General features: G+C 49.6%; 2 protein-coding genes across 2 annotated transcripts; both read right to left on the bottom strand.

The window, feature by feature from the left end:
* Window positions 1-561: 561 nt before the first annotated feature.
* Window positions 562-21,164, bottom strand: EIF4EBP1 (eukaryotic translation initiation factor 4E binding protein 1). Its single transcript, XM_025886196.2, has 3 exons — window positions 20,961-21,164; window positions 3,043-3,222; window positions 562-1,016 (listed from the first exon to the last, which is right to left on the bottom strand). Exons 1-3 carry the CDS (start codon window positions 21,103-21,105, stop codon window positions 985-987), a joined length of 357 nt encoding a protein of 118 aa, XP_025741981.1. The 5' UTR covers window positions 21,106-21,164; the 3' UTR covers window positions 562-984.
* On the bottom strand, window positions 5,952-7,122 carry LOC112834723 (small ribosomal subunit protein uS14-like). The gene has a single exon (XM_073902465.1). The coding sequence runs from the start codon at window positions 6,836-6,838 to the stop codon at window positions 6,668-6,670; it is 171 nt and encodes a 56-aa protein (XP_073758566.1). The 5' UTR covers window positions 6,839-7,122; the 3' UTR covers window positions 5,952-6,667.
* Window positions 21,165-22,217: the final 1,053 nt, after the last annotated feature.

The following is a 22,217-nucleotide window of genomic DNA, read 5'->3' as shown; positions in this document are numbered from 1 at the left end:
CTCTACTTGCATGGACCATTCTCTGGTAACCAATCCTATACAATCTTTTATACTACCTTTCCTTCTGGGCAAATCTTACGCTTCAGTGAACTCCTCAAGGCAGAGCCCTTGTCTCATGTTTGTGTCCCCTGGGGAGCTCACACAAAGGGATCACTGGACAAATATGAGGGGTGCATAGGTCAAAGACACACTATATCATCCAAGGCTCAGGTTCTTCCCTTGGACTCTTGCAGGGAATGGGCCACAGAACGAAGGGGACGGGGTCACCTGACAGGCTTGGGGGACAAAGCCCGGAAAAGAAATAGCACCCACCACTTAATAACAGGAGCTAGAGGGCAGCACACAGCTCAAAGCCAGTCCCATCTGTCGTTTACTGGTGTGCGTTTTACTTCTCTGAGCCAGTCTTCCGACCTGTACAATGAGGATAACAGTCTACTTACCTTCTAGGTTCAGTGTGAGAATCAAATGAGATAACATATAGGAAAGTATTTAGAAGTACCAATAGTAGTTGGTGTTAGTTATCCATATGGAGTTGAAAAGAGCTCAGACAGGGGCCAACTGTTGGCCCTAGGGCAAAGGTGGCTTTTATTTCCTCTCTTGGGGAAGAGGGGGGAGGGGAGTTTTCCCACACACACCAACCTAAGGAAGGGGTGGGTGCGCCCCCAGAGGATGGGGCTGGAAGAGCTGAAGGGCTCCTCCACATCCAATGCTGGCCCTGGGTTGCAGGGTGTGCTCATGAGAGTCACTCCCATTAGGGTGGCAGCTTCTGCATGAATGAAGGCACATGGAGGTATCCGCTGGTGTTCACAAAGAGGAAGGGGGAGAAGGTGCCCTGAGAGAGGGAGCAGAGAGTCAGGATGGCCAACCCCATGCTCAACGCCTGCCCAGGATGAGGACTCGCAAAAGGCCTGACTGGTGTGACTTCTCTCCCGAGAAGGGCCGGGGGGGGGCCCAGAGGCACTGCTCGATTCAATGGCTGGTCCTTTAAATGTCCATCTCAAACTGTGACTCTTCACCTGGGGAGAGAAAGGACAGACGGCCAGGTAAGCAACAGGTGAATGGTAGGTCTCACACTTTAGAGGCCAGGGAGAGGTGTTAATTTTCATTTTGTTGTTCCTACAAGGGTAGGGGCCAAGGGAAATGGAGGGAGGGCAGGACTCCACTAGGAATTCCTGGAAACAGGCCTGAAGGTCCAGCTGTGTTCTCTTCCCTAATCCTAAAGGAAGAGCAGAGACTGGGTCTCCCCACAGGAGAAGTGACAGTCTTGAATTTTTTATAATTTTTATCGTTTTTAACAAGAGTGAATGGTTACTTGGCTTTGATATAAATACAACCTCACAGAAGAATGTTCCTTAAACATAAACCTTTTTTGAGCATGTGTCCCAACCTTGGTTTAGAAGATGGTAATACAACCTACTAGGCATATGTCCAACTGTCAACAGAATAGCCTGACTCTGAAGTAAAGGAGTTATTTTGATAATTCAGCTACTCACTGCCCTCACCCTCACTCTTTCCACAAAAACCTCCAAGCAACTCACGCTGCAGGAGGTTGTTTTCTTTAATGGAGCTGCCTCATTCATGATCTCCTGGGTAAGGCTGCTTTGAGTTCTATATACCAAGATGCCCACCCTGGCCCCCAGAGGGAAACTGACCACATCTTCTGGTTATATTTACACAAATACATGGTCCGAGGCTAGGAGCTTTGGCTAATATCCTATTAAGCAAAATGAAAAATTATGTCCATCCCTCACCATCACAACGGAACTCTTAGGCCATTATTGTGGGTTCAGGGTTGGTCAGCCTGGGGCACCTCTGGGCCAACCGTGCATTTGCTATGGGTGAACACAGCTCCAGAAACTGGGAGGGGTTTGGCCCAGCCGTCAGGTAGTGATGGTTCCACAATGTCAGGTGTGACTACCTCCATCCTCGACTTCTGGTCTTTGGTTTGAGGCAAAAGGGGTGGGTGGGAAGCACCATGGAACTGACCACATGAATCTATTCATCCTTCTCTGCATCCTTTAATGAAAGGCAGGTGACCACACTGCCTGGAGCTGTCCTTCACACTGCTCCATGTGTGCCCAAGTACACCTCCCCGCCTCCCTCCTTCCCACTGTTCTCCAAGTCTTCAATGCAAGGCAAAGGCTGCCGGTCAGGGGCTGTGGGGTTTCCAGGGTAATTATGAATCACATCCTACAGACCCTGGGTAGATAGACCCTGCTGCTGTCAGCAGGGCCAGTCCAGCCTGAGGTCCCAGATGCTTCCTCTCTGGCCTTGGTCCACTGCCTTCTGGGTGAAGGGTCATCAGGTTCCAATCTGACTCAGGTTGTCTGCAAGTGCTTACACCTCATCCTCCCACAGCGGGAGAGCTGAGATGCTCTGGCGAGCTAGTCATGATGCCACACAGAGTGCATTCACACACACAACCTCCACTGGGGTGGTCGCTCTGATTTAGGGGAAAGGTGAGATACCAGGAAGGACCTAGCCACCCCATGTCAAACCTGCAGAAACACCTGGTTGCACTGTTTCTGTCTTCATCAAGAATCCACTAGTGGATCCACTAGCGGGTCAATATCCTGACAGGAGGCATCCTGGATTCCTTTCTCATTCTGTAGACCTGTAATTCCCTAGAGGGCAAGTTTACCATATCTTTGATAAGTCATATCCTGCACATGCACATCATGGGTGTGTCCCAAGTGTGGCAGACACAAGGAAATGCTTCAGGGACAATAATACCAAGGGTCATGCTTATGAAAGTTGCTGTGTGGAGTCCCCCTCATTTCAAACAAGCTCCCCATGAATTAGATTACCTGATGGGGACAAATCACCTCTCCTGGAGTTCTTGGATTCCTTTCACGGGGAAAGTTGGTACCGTTGAAAGTTCTACCTACCCCCCCAAACCCATGTGTCTGGTCTCTGAGCTGCTCCGCAGAAGATGGGGCAGTGACCCTCATTCCCCTCCCTGAAATTTCCTCTTTGAAGGGGCTCCACTGGCTGCATATGTTCCTTTCCTGAGGAAGAGCCTGGCCAAACCCTGTCACTCACCACCGGCCGGCTTATCTTCTGGGCTGTTGCGCAGGTGGTTCTGGCTGGGCTCTGTGGGGGGCTCCTCACTGGTGGGGCTGGTGACTCCGGGAATGGTGGGCAGGTCCCGCGGAGGTGTTTTGGTCACAGGTGAGTTCCGACACTCCATCAAGAACTTCCGGTCATAGATGATCCTGGTACCTGGAAGGGGGACAGGGGCATTGAAAAAGCCATCTCAAACCTCCTGCCTGCTTATTTTCCACTTCTTTGAGGCACGGCTGTAGCAGAGGCAGCAGGTTTTTCTGCAGAAGCTGGACCAAGGAGGAGTGAGGCTGGGGTGCCTGGCAGGTTCAGTCGGCAGAGCATGTGACTCTTGATCTTGGGGTCATGAATTTGAGACCCACCTTGGGGTTAGAGTTTACTTAAGAAAAAGAACGCAAAAAAAAAAGGGAGGGGAGGAGCAAGGGAGACTCAGGACAATCATACCCAATACTACAGAAGGTACATGTTTTTTATTTATTTAAGAGAGAGAGAGAGTGAGCACTAGGGCGGGGGAGGGGCAGAGGGAGAAGCAGACTCCCCGCTGAGCAGGGAGCCCGACGAAGTGGGGCTCGATCCCAGGACCCTGAGATCATGACCTGAGCCGAAGGCAGACGCTTAACCGACTGAGCCACCCAGGCGCCCCAACAAGGTACATTTTTATTCGTTTTTCAATTCAGTCCTTACAGTACCCTCATAGGATACCCAGAATCTGTAACTCCATTTTACAGATGAGCGAACAGAAAATTGAGTGATTCCCCCAAACTAGTAAAAAATGAGAACTCTTCCCGCCTGGGCTTTGTGGACAGGAGTGATGCACAGGCTCCTGCTAAGCCCGTCTCGCCTGTGACACCTGCTCTGATGTGTCACCACACTCAGGGCTTGCACATGGTCTGTGTTCTATCCACTCCCTCTTTGCTCCCCTTTCCCAAGCTTCACCCCAGGGTGAGGACCAAGTCTCCTGCAGTTATTCACTACCCTTAAACCACACCCAGGACCCACCCTGTGAGGGCGGTTGCCTGAGTGATACCTTAAAAAGGAACAGTTTCTACAGTCAGGACCAAGGATTCTTGTGCCCCAGCTGATTTCATCAAAGAACAGTGACTAGTGAGAGGTGATTCATGTTGGGTCCTTGGTGACTCAGGATGACCTCTAAGCACCAGGATGGTAGTAGTAACATCTTCAACACCTCCCTCACACTTCTGATTCTTCCTTTTCAACAAAGAGCAGGCCTCAGGCTCAAAGCCTTCCGCAGGCAGTGGAATCCAGCTAGAATTTAAAACTGTCTTGGTGTCATTATATTTCTTTTTATAGTTACCTTCTATTTATGGTAAGTGAATCTGGTTTTCCATATATAGTCATGATATCAAGTTTCCTTTTAATATATGATATCACTGAACATGATAATAGTATGTATGTTATAAATAATACATATAATAAAATAAAAACTAAGTTAAAAAGGTAAAGGATATAAAGACAAATACTAAATATATATACAAACAGAAGACAAGGTACAGTACAAACTGCAGATGGAATTATGAGTGCCGGAGTTTAGAAGCGATGATTTTAAGACTTCAGGAATGTCCTTATCAATAAACCTGAAGTATTTTCCCCACTTAAGGACTACAGTGAGTGACATTCCAACAGTGGGGATCCACGTCTCCATGCTGAGCACCAGCCTGTGAGCGGCCCCAGGAAAGGAACCCATTTGCACCCCTGAGCTCTGAGTCTGAGTGCATGGGTTTGGGGTCCTTCTGCCGAGGGCTGGAATATGAGGAGCAGAAAAATGGTAAGGAGATACCAAAAGATGCACTTTCCCTCCTTTCATGTCCCCGTCTGGCTGTGGCCTTGCCTAGGCAGTTACCCCGTCTCGCTCTCCTTGCCTGACAGAGGCAGGAACGCTGCAGCCTTGTCATCATCACCCTGTGGGCCACAGTCCACAGCTCACATTTCCCAGTGGGAGGGTGTAAAGCAAAGCACACAGAACCCAGGCTGCCTTGGAGGCTCTGCTGCCAACCGGCTGTGTGACCCTGTGCACAAGGCCCTCTGCTCCTCCCCCGTCTGGGCCTCAGTTTCTTCATCTGTAACATGAAGGGCTGAGTGCTTATGGGCCCAGGAGGCTACAAATGGGTAACAACAGTGCCTTCTCCTTGAGGGTAAATGCCCTGGCTTCAGAGACGGACCACTCTTTGTTTCTTGATCCTCAAGGCTCGGCAAGAATCTGCCCTGTCCTTGCCTCCCTCCAGCTTTGCTTTTTTTGTTGCTTTGTCCACTAAAGAATAGGGAACTGACCCCATCAGAGTGGAACCTAAGAGTTGGAGATTCAGTGGTCTCAAAAAAGAACTGGGAAAGTCGGTTAAGTGTCTTTCTTTTAAGATTTATTTATTCATTTGAGATAGAGAGAGCACATGCACACATGTGCACGCAAGGGGACAGGCGGAGGGAAAGAATCCTCAAGCAGACTCCCCACTAAGCACAGAGCCTGACTTGGGGCTCAATCCCAAAACCTGAGATCATGATCTGAGGCAAAACCAAGAGTCAGACACTTGATGAATGGAGCCACCCAGGCGCCCCTCAGCATCCGATTCTTGGTTTTGGTTCAGGTCATGATCTCAGGGTTGTGAGCTCAAGCCCCACATCGGGCTCCGACCTGGGAATGAAGCCTGCTTAAGATTTTCTCTCTCCCTCTCTCTCTGCCCCTTCCCCACTTCTCTTCCTCTCTTATAAAAAAAAAAAAAGAGGGGCGCCTGGGTGGCTCAGCCGTTAAGCGTCTGCCTTCGGCTCAGGTCATGATCCCGGGGTCCTGGGATCGAGCCCCACATCAGGCTCCCTGCTCAGCGGGAAGCCTGCTTCTCCCTCTCTCACTCCCCCTGCTTGTGTTCCCTCTCTCGCAGTGTCTCTCTCTGTCAAATAAATAAATAAATAAAAATCTTAAAAAAAAAAAAAAAGAAAGAACGAACTAGGGGGTCAGCAGCTTCTGGAGAAGCTCTTTAAAGTCATGAGCCTCCAGAGATTTTTTTTACATTGTGGTAAAATACAAATAACATAAAATTTACCATCATAACCACTTCTAAGTGTACAGTTCAGTACATTCACAGGGTTGTGCAACCAATCTCCAAAACGCTTTCATCTTGTAAAACTGAAACTCTATACCCAGGAAATAGCAACTCCTATTTCCCTTCCCCTAACCCTTGGAAACCACCATTCTATTTTCGGTCTCTATGAATTGGGCTGCTCTAGGAACCTCATACAAGTGGAACCATACAGTATCTGTCTTTCTGTCACTGGCTTATTTCACTTAGCATAATGTCCACATGTGGACAATGTGTCAGAACTTCCTTACTTTTCAAGGCTGACTAATACTCCATTGCGTGGATATACCACATTTTGTTTATCCACAGACATTTAGGTTCCTTCCACCTTTTGGCTATTGTGAATAAATACTGCTGTGAACACGCGTGTGCAAATTGCTCTTCAAGATCCTGCTTTCAATTCTTTAATTGGAGTATTTTTTATTTTATGTACAGTGAGTTGACATTAAAGTAGGTATCCTGATTATCTGCAGTTAACGTAGGTTATCTTGGATGACCAATTCAAGGAAGTTCACTTAATCCAACTTAATGAAGCCTATATCCTTTGCGTACTGACGGAAACACGGGCGGCACATATTGAGGCCGTATTTCCAGGTCAGACCGTGCCGGTTTGAGCAGACGCGGCAAGAACGAGAACCCTGGCCAAATTTCCTCGGATGGCTCCAGTACAGCTGCTGGTGACCCATCTTGCTCTCTCGGATGCAACGAGGCAAAAAACCCTGCTTTCAATTCTTTAAGGGTGTATACTGGGAAGTGGCACCAGGCGATTTTTAAATCCTTAATTATACTTAAAAGAGAAAAAGAGCCTCTGTGCCTTTTGTCCCACACCTAGGGCAGTTGTTTAAAAGAAAGAATCCTCATTTGAGCTAATAAAACCCAGAAACTAAATGCCAACAGAGGCAGCACCCAAGACACCCACCATCAGAGTATTTTAGCTGGGGAGGGAGCCTGCAAGGGGTGTGGGATGGTGGTGTTCAGAAAGTCAGCTGACAAAGGCGCCAAGCCTTGGAGGGGACCCCAAGCCCCCTCTGACTCATCTGGGGTCAGTGAGGAATATGAGATGGCAATCAAGGTAGTGGAAATGTTTCCTATGGAAGCAGCTTTAGCTTTTCAACCCTCAATTCTTCCATCCCTTCATGGGATGCACCACCACACAGCTTCAGCCAACAGTGATCTTCTGGAAATTCCCTCTGTCTCCCACAGATGAGACAAACAAAACACACAGTCTCATATTGTCAAAAATAGGCACCCTTGGTTGAAATGCAGTCTACCAGAGCTGGGGACTTGGCCTGCATACAAGAACAGGAAGTAGAAACTGGGGGGGGGCGGTGTGTGCCAAGGTCCCTGCAAGACACCGAGCAGCAACAGCTGGAGGGTGTTGGTCAGGTGTGGGCTCTGGGGTATGTGGGTATCACCCCTGGCAGTTTCCACATAATACTCTATAGCTGAGGGCCTACTCTCTCTTTCTATATTAGGGAAAATGACCCAACTCTGTTAGACTTCTACAAACAAGAGCATAAAGAGCTTCTGAGGCTCTAGGTGGCTTCAAGATGGCAAAGCCAAGACATTTTTTTCCCTGCTGCTTCTCTCAAAAATCATGCAAACACCAAGAAATAAAACAAGAAACAGAAGCACATACTCAAGTTGGAAGCAAGTGGGGCTCACCCCAAATCACAATATATGAATACAGAAAGTGAATGGAGGAATAGTTCTAACAGAGAGTTTGAGGGTAGCATCTAAATGCAGGGAGGTGGGGGTGGACATGACAATAGGAAGTGGGGTTCTGGAGGAACCCAGGAAGGTTCGGGAATTAGAGGCATAATGGAAAATGGGAATGGGGCTAACAATAAGGAGAGATGCCTTATGCCCCTCACTCCAGGAGGGAGGGGAGACAGGGAAATTAAGTTCAAGTTGACCTTCGGAATGGTGAGCCTCAAACGCCTAGCCCTTCCTGGCTTCAGAATAAAGAGCAAAGATAAAGACCGATTGATGCTGATTTTGGGAAGGGGGTTCTGGATGAAAAACAGGAGCTAGCCACCAGATTGAGCCTACCAGCCTCCACACCTCGCAAAGGGCCTCTAGTCTGCTCTGCAGTACTCATTCTTAAACATAACTAGCTGGACGCCTCCACACAGTTCTGAGAAAAACTTACAACATCTATGGAGAGATCCAAACAAACCAGCAGAAGGAAATAGTAAAGGGACTCTACTGTTTTTTAAACTTTTAAACTTTTTGAAGACTTTAAAGAACAGAAAGGAAAAAAGATAATAGGCAAAAAAAAAAAAAAGAACAAATTAGAAATCTAGTATCAGATAATAGAAAGTCAAGAAAGAAAGGAGAAACTGCTAGAAGGAATTTACTGAAAAAGACAAAAAAAGAGAAAAATTTACAGAATTGAGAGATCAGTCTTGAAATGCCCTTTGAGTATCGTCCTGTGTAATGAATTAAAAAAACCCACTTAACATTCATGAAATTTCACAATCGTTTGGATAAAAAGATCCTAAAATCTTCCAGAAAGGGAAAAATACAACAGGTGCACACAAGGATTGGGAATAAGAATTGAATAAACGTTTTCTTTTTTTTAAGATTTTATTTATTTGACAGAGAGAGACACATGGAGAGAGGGAACACAGCAGGGGGAGTGGGAGAGGGAGAAGCAGGCTTCCTGTAGAGCAGGGAGCCCAATGCAGGGCTCGATCCCAGGACCCTGGGATCATGACCTGAACCTAAGGCAGACGCTTAACCGACTGAGCCACCCAGGCGCCCTGGCATAAACGTTTTCAATGGCAATGCTGGAAGCCTGAAGATGGTAGGTCAATGCCTTCGTAATCCCGAGGGAGAATCCATTTCTGCCTGGTTTTACACCCAAATACCAATCAAGTAAAAGTAGACTAGAGGCATTTTCAGAACGCTACAGGAGGAATATTCTACCAAAATTAGACCAAAAGGGCGGGCTTCCAGGGATCTCCTATCAGTGGCTACATGGCAGGTCCAGAGCCTGTCAGTTCCGGACAGTTCCGGACAGAGGGAAAAAAAAAATGGACTGATAAATCCAGAAGTCGGATTTTGTGTGTAAAACTGTATTTTGTTTAGTATTTTAGAGGTGCTGGAGGGTGTGGAAGACTTATTTGAATGAAAACTAAGCACATTTTTTTAAAAGTAATCTCTATACCCAATGTGGGGCTCAAACTCACAACCAAGATCAAAAGTCTCATGGTCTATGGACTGAGCCAGCCAGGCGCCCTAAAACTAACTGCATTTTAAAGATGTATTTATTTGAGAGTGACAGAGAGAAAGAGAGCACGCGCATGCAAACACACACACACACACACACACACACACACACACACACACACAATGTGAGTGCTCACGTGAGTGGTTGGGGGGGGCAGAGGGATAGAATCTTTTAAGCAGACTCTCCCGCTGAGTGCAAAGCCTGAGACTGCCTCAGTCTCAAGACCCATGAGATAATGACCTGAGCCGAAACCAAGAGCTGAAACCCAAAACTAACCACATTTTAAAAAAAGATTTTATTTATGTATTTGACAGAGAGAGACACAGCGAGAGATGGAACACAGCAGGGGGAGTGGGAGAGGGAGAAGCAGGCGGCCGCTGAGCAGGGAGCCCGATGTGGGACTTAATCCCAGGACCCTGGGATCATGGCCCGAGCCGAAGGCAGACGCCCAACAACTGAGCCACCCAGGTGCCCCCATTAACTATTTCTAAAAAGTTGTATAATGGAGCACCTGGGTGGCTCAGTTGGTTAAGCGTCCAACTCTTGGTTTCGGCTCAGGTCATGATTTCATGGTCCTGGGATCGAGCCCCGGGTCAGGCTCCCTGCTCAGCGGGAACCTGCTTCTCCCTCTGCCTTTGCCCCTCTCCCCCACTTGTTGTGCTCTCTCTTAAATAAATAAAATCTTAAAAAAAAAAAAAGTTAGGGGTGCCTGGGTGGCTCAGTTGGTTAAGGGTCTGCCTTTGGCTCAGGTCATGATCACATGGGGCTCCCTGCTCAGCGGGAAGCCTGCTTCTCTCTCTGCCTGCAGCTTCTCCTGCTTGTGCTCTCTCTCTCTCTTACAAATAAATAAAATCTTAAAAAAAAACACATTGTTAAAAAAAAAGTTGTACAATAATTACCTGGCTCATCAAGGGTCATAGTAATAAAAATAATGCATATTTTTAATAAATTTGTGATATAGGGGCACCTGGGTGGCTCAGTTGTTAGGCGTCTGCCTTCGGCTCAGGTCATGATCCCAGGGTCCTGGGATCGAGCCCCGCATCGGGCTCCCTGCTCGGCGGGAAGCCTGCTTCTCCCTCTCCCACTCCCCCTGCTTGCGTTCCCTCTCTCACTGTGTCTCTCTCTGTCAAATAAACAAATAAAATCTTTAAAAAAAAATTGTTGTGATATAACTATATTGGGGAATGGGAAGAGAAGGGTGTACAAATGATAATAAGTCCTCATCTAACAATAAGTCCAGAAAAAGAAATATGGGGGTAAATCCCCAAAAAAGAGCGGGAAAATGTTAGTTACTTCTAAAGAGTGTGGGGGGGAGTGGAGAGGCAAGAGATTACTGCTTTGTTAGGAGTCTTTTAGTAATCTTGAGATTTAACTATTTATGTATATAAACAACTTACATATAACTTTGACATACTTTTATTATGGAAAAAAATCAAGCCCAAACAGGGCGCTTGGGTGGCTCAGTTGGCTGGGTGACTGCCTTTGGCTCAGGTCATGATCCTGGAGTCCAGTCCCAGGATCCAGTCCCGCATCAGGCTCCCTGCTCAGCATGGAGTCGGCTTCTCCCTCTGCCCCTCCCCCCTCTCATGCGCTCTCTCATTCTCTCTCTCAAATAAATAAAATCTTTAAAAAAAAAATCAAGCCCATACAAAAGAAGACAGACTAACATACACACACACACATATGTATGTAAAACTCTGATTTTTTTTTAAATATTATATGACAGGTTAAATTATGGATCAGACCTACAATTAGATGCTGTACGGTTACTATTTGGAACAAGTGTACATTGTCCATGACATATTGTGTGAAACAGAGTCACAGAATTGTATGTATTTTATGTCTGGTGACCTCTGGGGGAGTGAGATAATCCAGGCAAAGTGAACATCTTTTACACTGAGCATATTTTGCTTTTTAATACAAAACCTCTGATACATAGAGCATTAAGCAAACAAATAAATAAAGATATAGGGTCAGAATCTCCTTTTCTAGTGAGTCAAGTTAAAATGGCCTTGGCTGGAACTAGGTAGACTCCCCCACTCTCCCTAGAAAGCCTCGGGGGCTCTCTGCTGGACAGGGTAAGTGGAGCGCCGAGCCTGCCCCTCCAGCACCTCTCTGGGCTGTTGTGTGCTAGGCCCTGTCCATGTCAGACTTTAACTCCCAACTTCATAGGGTTATGGGGTGGATTAGAACAGTGGCTGGCACAAGATAAGACCCATACAAACAAATCCTAGCTCTTACAACTGGCATGGCTTCAGGTGACTTATTTTATGGACCAATTATATGGTCAGAGCTAGGACAAATCAGAGGGGAGGGAAGCAACCCTAAAAAGAGATTGGGGTGGAGGGGGGAGGGTAAGGGCACCCTCTATCCTTTTTTTGGCCCACAGAAATGGGCTTCAGGAATCAACATGAGCTTTGGCATGTTTGGTAAGCCAGTGTCATTCAGGACTTTATTTAGATGTGCACCAAATACAACAATGGCATTTTTTCTCAAGGCATGCTTGTGGTGACGACAGTTTGCTTGAATGTACAACGAATGCAGACCTCCCGGGGCACCTGGGTGGCTCAGCTGGTTAAGCATCTGGGTCGGGTCATGATCCCAGGGTCCTGGGATCGAGCCCCCAGTTGGGCTCCCTGTTCGGCAGGGAGTTTGCTTGTCCCTCTCCCTCTGCCCCTCCCCGCTTGTGCTCTCTCTCTCTCTCAAATAAATAAAATCTTAAAAAAAAAAAAAAGAATGCAGACATTGCCCTCGGGTCTGTTTTCCTCACCTATAAACAAGGGCGGTGTCCTAGGCTCATTCAAACTATTTTTAAAGCACCAACCATGTGCCAGGCTTTATAGGTAATCTTTAGGGTCTGTGTCAGCTCTGACTCGCTACCATTTATTTTGGGGATCTTGTTATTGGCAGGTGGTCTCTGTGATGCAAATAGCACAGTGCTTGGAGGCACAAGTTCTGGACTCAAACCTGGGTGTGGTATGCTAGCCCCTCAACCCTGAATGGCAGCTGAATTCCTCGGCTCTTAAGAGGAGGGTATTAGGGCGCCTGGGTGGCTCAGTCGGTTAAGCATCTGCCTTCGGCTCAGGTCATGATCTCAGAGTCCTGGGATCGAGTCCCGCATTGGGCTCCTGCTCTGTGGGGAGACTGCTTCTCCCTCTCCTCCCCACTTGTGCTCTCTCACTATCTCTGTTTCTCTCTCTCAAATAAATAAAATCTAAAAAAAAAAAAAACAAAAAGAGGAGGGTACTAACTCACCTCACAGGAGTACTGTGAAGATAAAATCACGATCTGTCTGTGGGCCAGGCGCTGTGCTTATAGCCTGATATGCCAGGTCTCCGTGCTCCCATTCCCCTACTCCCTACAAGGGAGATACAGTATCCTCAACTCAGAGACAGGGCACTGAGGCTCAGAAGGGCTGTCCCCAGGGGCAGACCTAGCCTGTATTGCCTCTAATCCTCAACACCAACCTCTGTTTAAAACTAGCCAAGCTGCCATGGCTCAAGGGCCTTCTGACTTTTACCTATTCTTCTGAGTATTTGGCCAGAACAGGATGTTCCCTGAGAGAGGACGGTCCTGAACTCTTCTCCACCTTCCCACAGTACCCACACTCAGGCTCAAAATGTGGCTGGCCATGACTCCTGTAAATTGAGCCCAGCTTTTGCTTTCCCCTGTGCCTCCCCTGGCGGAAACATTCTTCCCGAGCGGGGGGACGTGAGGCCGAGCAAGAGTACAAGAACGGAATTCCTAGAACTGCTGTTCCCATTCCAGGGAAAGGGAGAGTGTTTCACAACACGCTCGGGGGGAGGCTCAAATGCCTATGCTCAAATGCAAGCCGGCAGCCTGTGAACTCAATACTCCAGATCATTTTACATTCAGCTCTTGCCATCAGCTCTGTGTCATCGTGGAGGCAAACCCACAGGGGCTACCAGGGGTCTCCCTCCCTGCCCACCACACACCAGGCAGTCTGTTTAGCAAGCTGAACCACCTTGTCAGGGAGAAAATCTTGGGTAGAGAACCAGAGCATGCTCGGCCAGAGATTTTTCTTCACTTCTGACCCTTTCTGCAAAGAGAACCAAGATCTAGATGTTTCTCAGGGGCCAGAAATGTTACAAAGCTCCTTAAATACCAAATGAGGGCAATCAATGAGTGACAAAGGGCCCTCTCACCTTTGAGGCCCTGACACGTGAGGGAACAGGCCACTTTATCTGAAAATAATGCAGCAGAGATAAGGCTTTTGCAGAAACATACAGAACAAAACAGCGGAAGCAATTATCCTAAGGGCTGGCCAAGCTCCTTCTTCTTCCCTCACTTGCCCCCAAACACTTCAAAATGCACCTGTGCAGAACAGGCTAAGGCTACCCCTGGAATTCATTACCAACAGGGAGTGCCCATCTGAAATGCCTCGTTACATAGCAACAAAAGCTGTGGTTGGAAAAGGGAGGGGCCCTGTTTTCTGTGTGAATTGCCTCCACACCACATCCAAATTCATTTGCTGAAGCTCCAACCTCTAGTACCTCGATGAAACTGTATTTGGAGATAAGGTCTTTAAAGAGGTCATTAAGTTAAAATGAGGCTGTTAGGGTGGGGCCCTGATCCGATATACAGGTGGCCAAAGTAGAGAGAGACGGGGTGGGGCGCCTGGGTGGCTCAGTTAGGTGTCCAACTCTGGGTCTCAGCTCAGGTCATGATCTCGAGGTTGTGGGACTGAGCTTCCCCTGCCCCCCGCCCCCAGTGGGGAGTCTGTGCATGCATGCTCAGTGGGGAGTCTGTGCATGCATGCTCTCTCTCTCAAATAAATAAATAAATAAAATCTTTAAAAAAAAAAAGGAGAGAGGGAGATACCACAGATACCAGTAAAGAAGCAGCATGAGGACAGCCGTCTGCAAGCCAATGGGAAGGGCCCAAGAGAAACCAACCCTGACGGCGCTTTGCTCTTGGACTTCCAGCCCCCAGAACCGTGAGAAAATACATTTCTGTTGTGGAAGCCCCCCAGTCTGTGGTATTTTGTTACGGCAGCCCGAGCAAATTAGTAAGAGGCCTGCTTTCCCCTTTTATTCCAAAGGGCAGGAGACAGAAATCAGCATACACACACTCTCTTCACAGCAGCAGACATGGTATGTGTCACCAGGAAACCAAAGCGAGTTCTGGAGCCACCTGCACCTCCTGGCATTCTCACTCCTACACATTTTTGGACCACTGGCTCAAAACTTGACTCCATGTTCCTGCCAGCACTCCAGAAAATCAAGGATGTTCAAATCGGAGTGCTGGGCAGGGGCAGCTGGGCAGGGCAAGCGTGGGCTCCCCTGAAGGGTGTTCCCAAAGCCTGGCTGCTTGAGGACAGAGGACGCAGGCTAGCTAGCAGGTAGCAAGGGAAGCATGACACAAACGGAAGGTATTGACCAGGGGCCTGCTATCATGACCAACCTGTACAGTTTGCTTTGGGGAGCTGAGTCGGGCCTTGAAAACAGGGCACAGGATCATTGGCTCAGGGTTTTCAGGAAGGTGTCCTCAGTTCTTTTTTTTTTTTTTTTTTTTTTAAGATTTTATTATTTATTTGACAGAGAGAGACCCAACGAGAGAGGGAACACAAGCAGGGGGAGTGGGAGAGGGAGAAGCAGGCTTCCCACCAAGCAGGGAGCCCGATGTGGGGCTCGATCCCAGTACCCTGGGATCATGACCTGGGCCAAAGGCAGGTGCTTAACAACTGAGCCACCCAGGCGCCCCAGGTGTCCTCAGTTCTTAACCCAACAGGCAATTTACAGGCTTGTGATTCTGGTCTGCTTCTATACCCGGCCTTGGCTCTGCATGGCCACACAGCAGGATGGGAGGTTAAGTTCCCTCAAAGGACCACACTTTGAGGCTTGGCCTTTGTGGAAGACCGCCTGAAAATGTGGCCCCGTAACTCTTCCCATCCCTGCCCTATAGAAGGCTTCTCTCATTCCAAGGCAATCATCTCCACCCTCTTGGAATCTGGGCTAGCCCTGTGGCTTGCTTTGACCAATAGAATACTGCATATGTGATGTTATGTGACTTCTGAGCCTAGGTCTTAAGGGGCCTTGAAAACTGTCATGTAAATAAGCTCAGGTTAGACTCCTGAATGGCAGCGGACCAAGACGACAGAGAACTCCCAGCCTTCCAGGTGTCCCTAGCAATGCCCCAACAATGTGGGTAGGCCATCTTGGACCTTCAAGCCCAGGACAATCTAGCTGCCAACGTTATGTAGCCAGATGAGTAACCTCAGGAAGATCATCAAAGAATGCCCAACCAGCCCAAAGAATGGAGAGAAATAACAAATCATTGTTGCTGAAGTTACTAAGTTCTGTGACACTCCAGGCTCTCTCGGCAAACTTTCAGGGGTCCCGACACTGGATTACAAGACACCCTGTGCTCCCCGTGTCCCCCATCATCCAAATGTCATGGGCAGATGTGACTTACTCTTGCCTAGTCAGTGATGCTGGGTGCAAACAAGTAAACAAGGAGCACCCATCCTAGTGTCTGAGGCCCTGGCCCCACTACTGACATGTTCCGTATAAAGGCCACTTCCTTCTACTTTCTGTTCACTAACTGAAACAGTAGTATTAGAAATACTGTTATTTGTAATACTGGGATAAGTGAGAAAGTTCAGGGAAAGTTAGTTCTATCCCTGGGACATTTCAAGGTAAGCAATTATATATACCCTGCAGCTAAAAGGGCAGAAAAGAAAAATTTGAATGTTATCATTAAGCCAGTTCAGACCCAGGCCTGGTGGTAAAAGAGCCAGGTTACCCTGAGAATACTGTCATTCTAGGAGTCTTTTCAACTCTTCATTTTCTTCCTTTTTTTTTTAAGATTTTATTTGACACAGAGAAAGCGAGAGAGAGAGAGCACACAAGCAGGTGGGGCGGCAGAGGGAGAGGGAGAAGCAAACACCCAGCTGAGCGGGGAGCCCAATGTGGGGCTCAATCCCAGGACCCTGGAATCCTGACCTGAGTTGAAGGAAGACGCTTAACCGACTGAGCCACCCAGACGCCCCAACTCCTCACTTTCTAAACACCTGACTCAGCACTCAAAAGCCAAGATAGGAAGATGAGTAACGCTGCTGGGAAAGAACTTCCCTTCTACTCTAGGGAACAAATATGTAAACAAATGCACGTGATTCATTTGTCATGAATCATAACGGGAGAAGAGCATGGGCGTGGCTCTGAGACCTGAAAGTGACGAGTTTTCTGTTTGTTTGAACATGTAAAATCTAGGTGTACAAATGAACATTCTTCGTTAAAAACCTTCCCCCTGGGGGGTGCCTGGGTGGCTTAGTCATTACGCATCTGCCTTCGGCTCGGGTCATGATCCCAGGGTCCTGGGATCGGCCCCGCATCGGGCTCCCTGCTCAGTGGGAAGCCTGCTTCTCCCTCTCCCACTCCCCCTGCTTGTGTTCCCTCTTTCGCTGTGTTTCTCTCTGTCAAATAAATAAATAAAATCTTAAAAAAAAAACAAAAAACCAAAACTTCCCCCTGGGGAGCAATCCTCGTTTCCATACTGCTGTCCCATATCATTCCTTCTCTGCAAGGATATCAAATAAAGACCCATACGAAAAAATGCCTCACTGCTTTACACCAACAGACAGACATGGTACCACCCTGCCTGTCCTTTTACCAAATTTGGTAATGAAGGATTTTTTTGCTCTTTCAGAAAAAATTACGCAAGTTAAAAAATCAAACTCCTCTTTCAAATCAGGCCCTGCCTACCTCTGAGGATATTGTAAGACAACAACAAAATGTAAGCCTCGGAAGGCAATTAAAATCTCACAACTAGGGGCGCCTGGGTGGCTCAGTCGTTAAGTGTCTGCCTTTGGCTCAGGTCATGATCTCAGGGTCCTGGGATCGAGCCCCGCATCAGGCTCCCTGCTCAGCAGGAAGCCTGCTTCTCCCTCTCCCACTGCCCCCCTGCTTGTGTTCTCTCTCTTGCTGTCTCTGTCAAATAAATAAATAAAATCTTTAAAAAAAAAATCTCACAGCTATGTGTGCACTGTTAGCAAGTAAGGCCTAGCAGGCTGAAGACTTGGAGCAGGTGACTCTCACGTGAGAACCATACAAGTTCTACTGGTTACGGAGGGTGGGGGGTGTCTGCCTAATCGCTTCATTCTATGGCTACAACTTTGATGCTTCTGTTTCAGGTGTGTCTCCATCTTCCTAAGTAGCAAGCCAAGCCCTTGAGGTCAGACTGTCTCCCGGTTCTGGATGTGGTGAATGCCTTAGAACCAGGGAGGCTGACGGGCATCAGAGAGAGTTTGGGGTGCTCTACATTCGGCCCCCCCATCAAAGTCTTTAATGAGGGGCAGTGTGGAATGTTCTAAATGCTTTAAAAGGAAGCTCAGAACAGTGTGAGAAGAGAGCCCATTACATTTCCCTCACTGCCTTAATGTCCAAGTTCTTTTAACCTGTCCTTAATAATGAGACCCTGGGCAATCAGAAGACATCTTCCCCTGTGTGACTGAGGCCTCCCGACACGGGCTGTGCTCTAGCTTGTGCCCAGCCCACTTCCTCCTCTTCCCAGCACTATCTGTTCCATAGCCAAAGACTTGGGAGCTGCTCCAAGATAAGCTTCACGGCCTCAGGCTTTGTTTATCTAAACCAGGGTGCCAGTAACATCTGTAGCCCTACCTGCCTACCTCTGATTAACCTTATCCAGGTACTGGGTTTGGGTATGATTACCAGCCAAGCAACCCTGGAGGGTTGGGGGTCAAGCATCCACCATGGGACAGCGAACATGAAGGTTGACGGGAGGGGGTGGAAGCAGAATTTCTGACCCATTCTAAGGTTCTGCTGGTGTGTGGTGTCACCGGTCACTTTGAAGCCTCCACAGGCTCAAATATTCATACACAACACTCCTTTTAACAAATTTCTCTAAAGTTCTCCAGACTTCTAACCAGACCAGTGATTTAGCTTGTGAAAGGTTAATGACCACGGAAAGTAAACTGGCGTCTTAGGAATGGAGATGGCTCAAATCAGCTGCTGTTCCTGTTCCTCTGGGGACAAACACGGCAGTTCCATTCCCAGCAAGAGTGACCTGCGGACACTGCGGGCGCTCCTGACACCTGCAAATAAGCTAGTGCAGGCACCTGCACAGACTCTCTCCAGACCCTGGTTTGAAGGCTGATGCCCCAACCTCAAGAGAAGTTTACCTGATTAGAAGCATCACTTTTTGCCAGACCCCAGAGGTGTGAAAAGGTGGGAGAAGTCACATTCCACTAATTTCTGAGTACTCAGTGTGGTACTTAGATTAATCACTAGGAGCTGGTTAGAAATGTAGCCTCTCGGGGCGCCTGGGTGGCTCAGTCGGTTAAGTGGCTGCCTTCAGCTGGGGTCATGATCCCAGGGTCCTGGGATCGAGTCCCGCATCGGGTTCCCTGCTCAGCGGAGAGCCTGCTTCTCCCTCTCCCTCTGCCTGCTGCTCCCCCTGCTTGTGCTCTGTCTCTCTCACTGTCTCTCTCTGTGTCAAATAAATAAATAAAATCTTAAAAAAAAAAAAGAAAGAAATGTAGCCTCTCAGGCCCAAACCCAGAACCTACAGAATCAGAGTCTGCATTTAAGTGAGGTCCCCAGGTAATTCATATGTACATTGAGGAATGAGAAACAGCACTCTAGGCTGGAGCAAAAGGGTGCCAGAAATGACCTTTTCTTAGGTTAAGCCTCTTTGCCTTGGCAAAGAGGTAGGGTGAGGTTGGGCTTTGGAGGAAGACTCCAAGCCCTGGCTAACTGAGGCAGACCAGACTCGCTGACGTTAGCAGAAGCAAGGTGTGATTTTCCAGGTTATGGACTGTGAGCTGTCCCTGTCGCGCTGGACACTCCAGACAAGAAAGCTGGCTTTAGGCTCCTGGCACGGCTAGCTTTCTTCCAGTTGGCCTCAGAAATAAAGTTACACTCTGGTCCAGGTGTCCCTTTCCCTCTCTCCCAACTAAAGACCTTCAAAGGCAGGGAAATTTGTTCTGGTTTACCAAAAACCAAAACAAAACCAAACCAAAAACCCATTTCCGAGTCTATGGTGAGAAGTGGATCAGAGTTCCCTACAAACAGTAACCCTGGCCATGGCTTCCAATCTGACCTGTCCCCATCCAGCAACAAAGGGTGCAAAAAACAGAACCTGAGCCTTCAGACCTGCCTCAGTGCCCAACCTAAAAATGATCAAGTAGAGATTCACACCCTTACTTGAAGGAACCCCAAAATTGTCAGGAAAGATTCTGGTAGACACAGCATGACACAGAGAAAGCCCACCAAGAGGACTACAAAGACCTATACAGCAGGAAAACAGAATTTGAGTCAAGGGTGGCGAAGGCTCACCAAGAACTTTTCCTTTGATCATTTTTAATAGAAGAGAGATCCCCCCCCCATGCTTGGATACGATTTCTTGTTCAATCTGAGAAAACCGTGTGACGTTGGACAAGGGACATGTGTTTTCAAGTTTGGAGCCCCGATAAAACAAGTACATCTAATGATCCTTAACAGTTGTATGTTTTGGATCAAACGGCTCACACCTCGGATCTGGCAGTGTTTGCCGGTGGTGGGGCCGCTGCCTGAGAACATAAGCATGTGGCCCCCGACGCTGGCAAGGGAGGAGGCTGCCGCTCTGCCCGCCACGACCTGCACCCCTGCCTCTCAACCGAGCGCCACTATCTGCAGCTTTGGGCCGGGGCGGTGGAGGAGGGTGGAGGGGAGGGGAGAAGGGCAAAGCGGGGTGAGGGCAGCGCGAGGATGGTAGGGAAGTGGTGAGCCACGAGGATTTCATCATGCAAACGGGCTGGCAGGTTTCATCAGCGCCTGTGCGCCGGGGCTCCCGGGCTGGGAGGGAATGCCTGGCTCCCGAGGGCAGCCCAAGGCTGGCCCCCACCCGTGCCAGCTCAGCTTCCTCTTCCTCATACACTCTCAGGGAGGTCATACGGTTCCCCCTCCCCCCCTGGACAGAAGAACGTGTTTTTCTGCACAGCCCTGCCCGCGGCCCCAGGTCCCTCTGCGGAGATCCCATACGCGTAAATGCGCAACCTGCCACGGGTGCAGGTGAGGCGCTGCTGGAGCAGGCGAGCGCCCTCAGCCCAAATCCTCGGTCAGAGGGTGCTGGCCCAATGCAAAACTGGGGGTACGTCGGGAAGGAAAAGGGATTCTGCAACAGAGAACGCCCATCCCATCCCCTAAAAACCCCAGGCCAGGCCTCTCCTAGCTCCCAGGCCACACTGACCCTACGCTATTCTGCCTCAGAACGCCCCCATGCCCACAAGGGGCAGCACACCTCGGCATGTGGTCGTTCTGGAAGCGTGCGTATCTGTTTGGGTAGGGGTACTCCGCTGTCTCTCCCAGGGGGAGGAAACTAATGGAGCAGGTTGCAGCCCGGGCTCGGGAGCACGCATCCAGAGGACAGGCAGTGGGAAGCGGCCATCTGTTGGCTGCCGGGGGCCACCTCCGTGACCGTCGCTGCCTCCCTGATGCCTTTATTCCAGTCACCGCGCCCCTCAGCCCGGTCGCCCCGTACAACAGGCGGCTCCCGACCCCTCCGGCTCTGCTCAGTCAGTCCTCCGCACCGCCCGCACCGGAGCCCGCCCCTACCTCCCGGGGTGGTGCTGAAGAGCGTGCCGCCGGGGGTGGTGCTGTAGTCCCCGGGCGGAAGCTGCACGCCATCGCCGAGGATCACCCGGCGAGTGGCGGGGATGGCCCGGCTTGGGGTCTGGCTACAGCTGCTGCCCCCGGACATGGTCTCCCGCGCGCTGCGCCTGCAGCCGGAGCGTGGCCCTCCGGCCACTCCGGCCCCTCCCGCTTCGCCCCGCCCCGCCCACCCCTTCCGCCTCTGCGCCTCGGGGCCCCCTGGGATTTGTAGTTGCAGCCGCGCAGCTGCCGCACCCGCCTCCGCACGGCTACCCGTACGTGCGTTCCTCCGCAGCTCCGGGCGGAGGCGCCCTTCCGACCGTCTCCTGCGCGCGGGTGCGGGCACCGCCCCTCTTGGGCCCGCCCCTTTCGCTCGCGGGTCCCTCCCCGCCACGCTGGCCACGGCGGGGTGCGGGCGGGGGCCCGGGGCTTGCGTGGCTTGACGCTTCGCGGGGTCCGGGCGGTGTGTCAGGGCTGTGTGGGGTTCCTAAGCGGTGTCGGCCCTTGGGGAAGGCCTCGTTTCTTCAGGAGGACTTAGGGCGGGATGATCCCCTCAACCCTCCTTGTACCGTGCTTTAGTTCCTCCGATGTGAAAGTGGGGGGTGATTGGTTATTCACCCCTCATCGGTTTTTTGAGGCTTCACGGTGTGAAAAAAGAACCAAGAATGGGCGTTCCATGGCTTGGGGGACCGTGTGGGAGGACGCGTCAACAAGCCGCCCAGCCGGGTGATGAGGGCTAACGCTAGAGCCGAGGTGGAGCTGACAGGGGTTGGACGTCGGTGGTGGTTGGGGTATGGGGGGCTACGAGTTGGCCAGCGAGGTTCCTTGTGGCCCTTTGAGTTGGCTACACGGGTCCACACGCCGCCTGACATTTAGTAGGGCACTCCTTGGACGAACGAATGAACGAGTCTTCAAGGAGCTCAACAAATGGGGACAGAAAAATGCCAGGAGGGCAGAAAAGCCCGTTGGGTGAGAGAACAGTTTCTGTCATTGCGCCACATCATGCAAAGGGAGAGGAGACAGGAGAACAGTTTAAAAGAGAAGATGGGGTCGAATGGTGAAGGGTCTTTTAAAGTGCCAGGGTGTTCAGACTTTGTCCTAGGAGGGTAGGAAATATCAGAGGTCTCTTAAGCTGGGGAGTGACATGATTAGGTTTTTTCAGAAACCAACCCAGCTGGAGGCTGTGGAGTTTGAGAAGGGGCTCCAGGACAGGAAGACTGG

The sequence above is a fragment of the Callorhinus ursinus genome, unplaced genomic scaffold (genome assembly GCF_003265705.2).
Source record: "Callorhinus ursinus isolate GAN/ISIS: 27379988/994484 unplaced genomic scaffold, GSC_fseal_2.0 scaffold17, whole genome shotgun sequence".
NCBI classification, from domain to species: Eukaryota; Metazoa; Chordata; class Mammalia; order Carnivora; family Otariidae; genus Callorhinus; species Callorhinus ursinus.
This window is presented reverse-complemented; position numbering and strand designations above follow the sequence as displayed.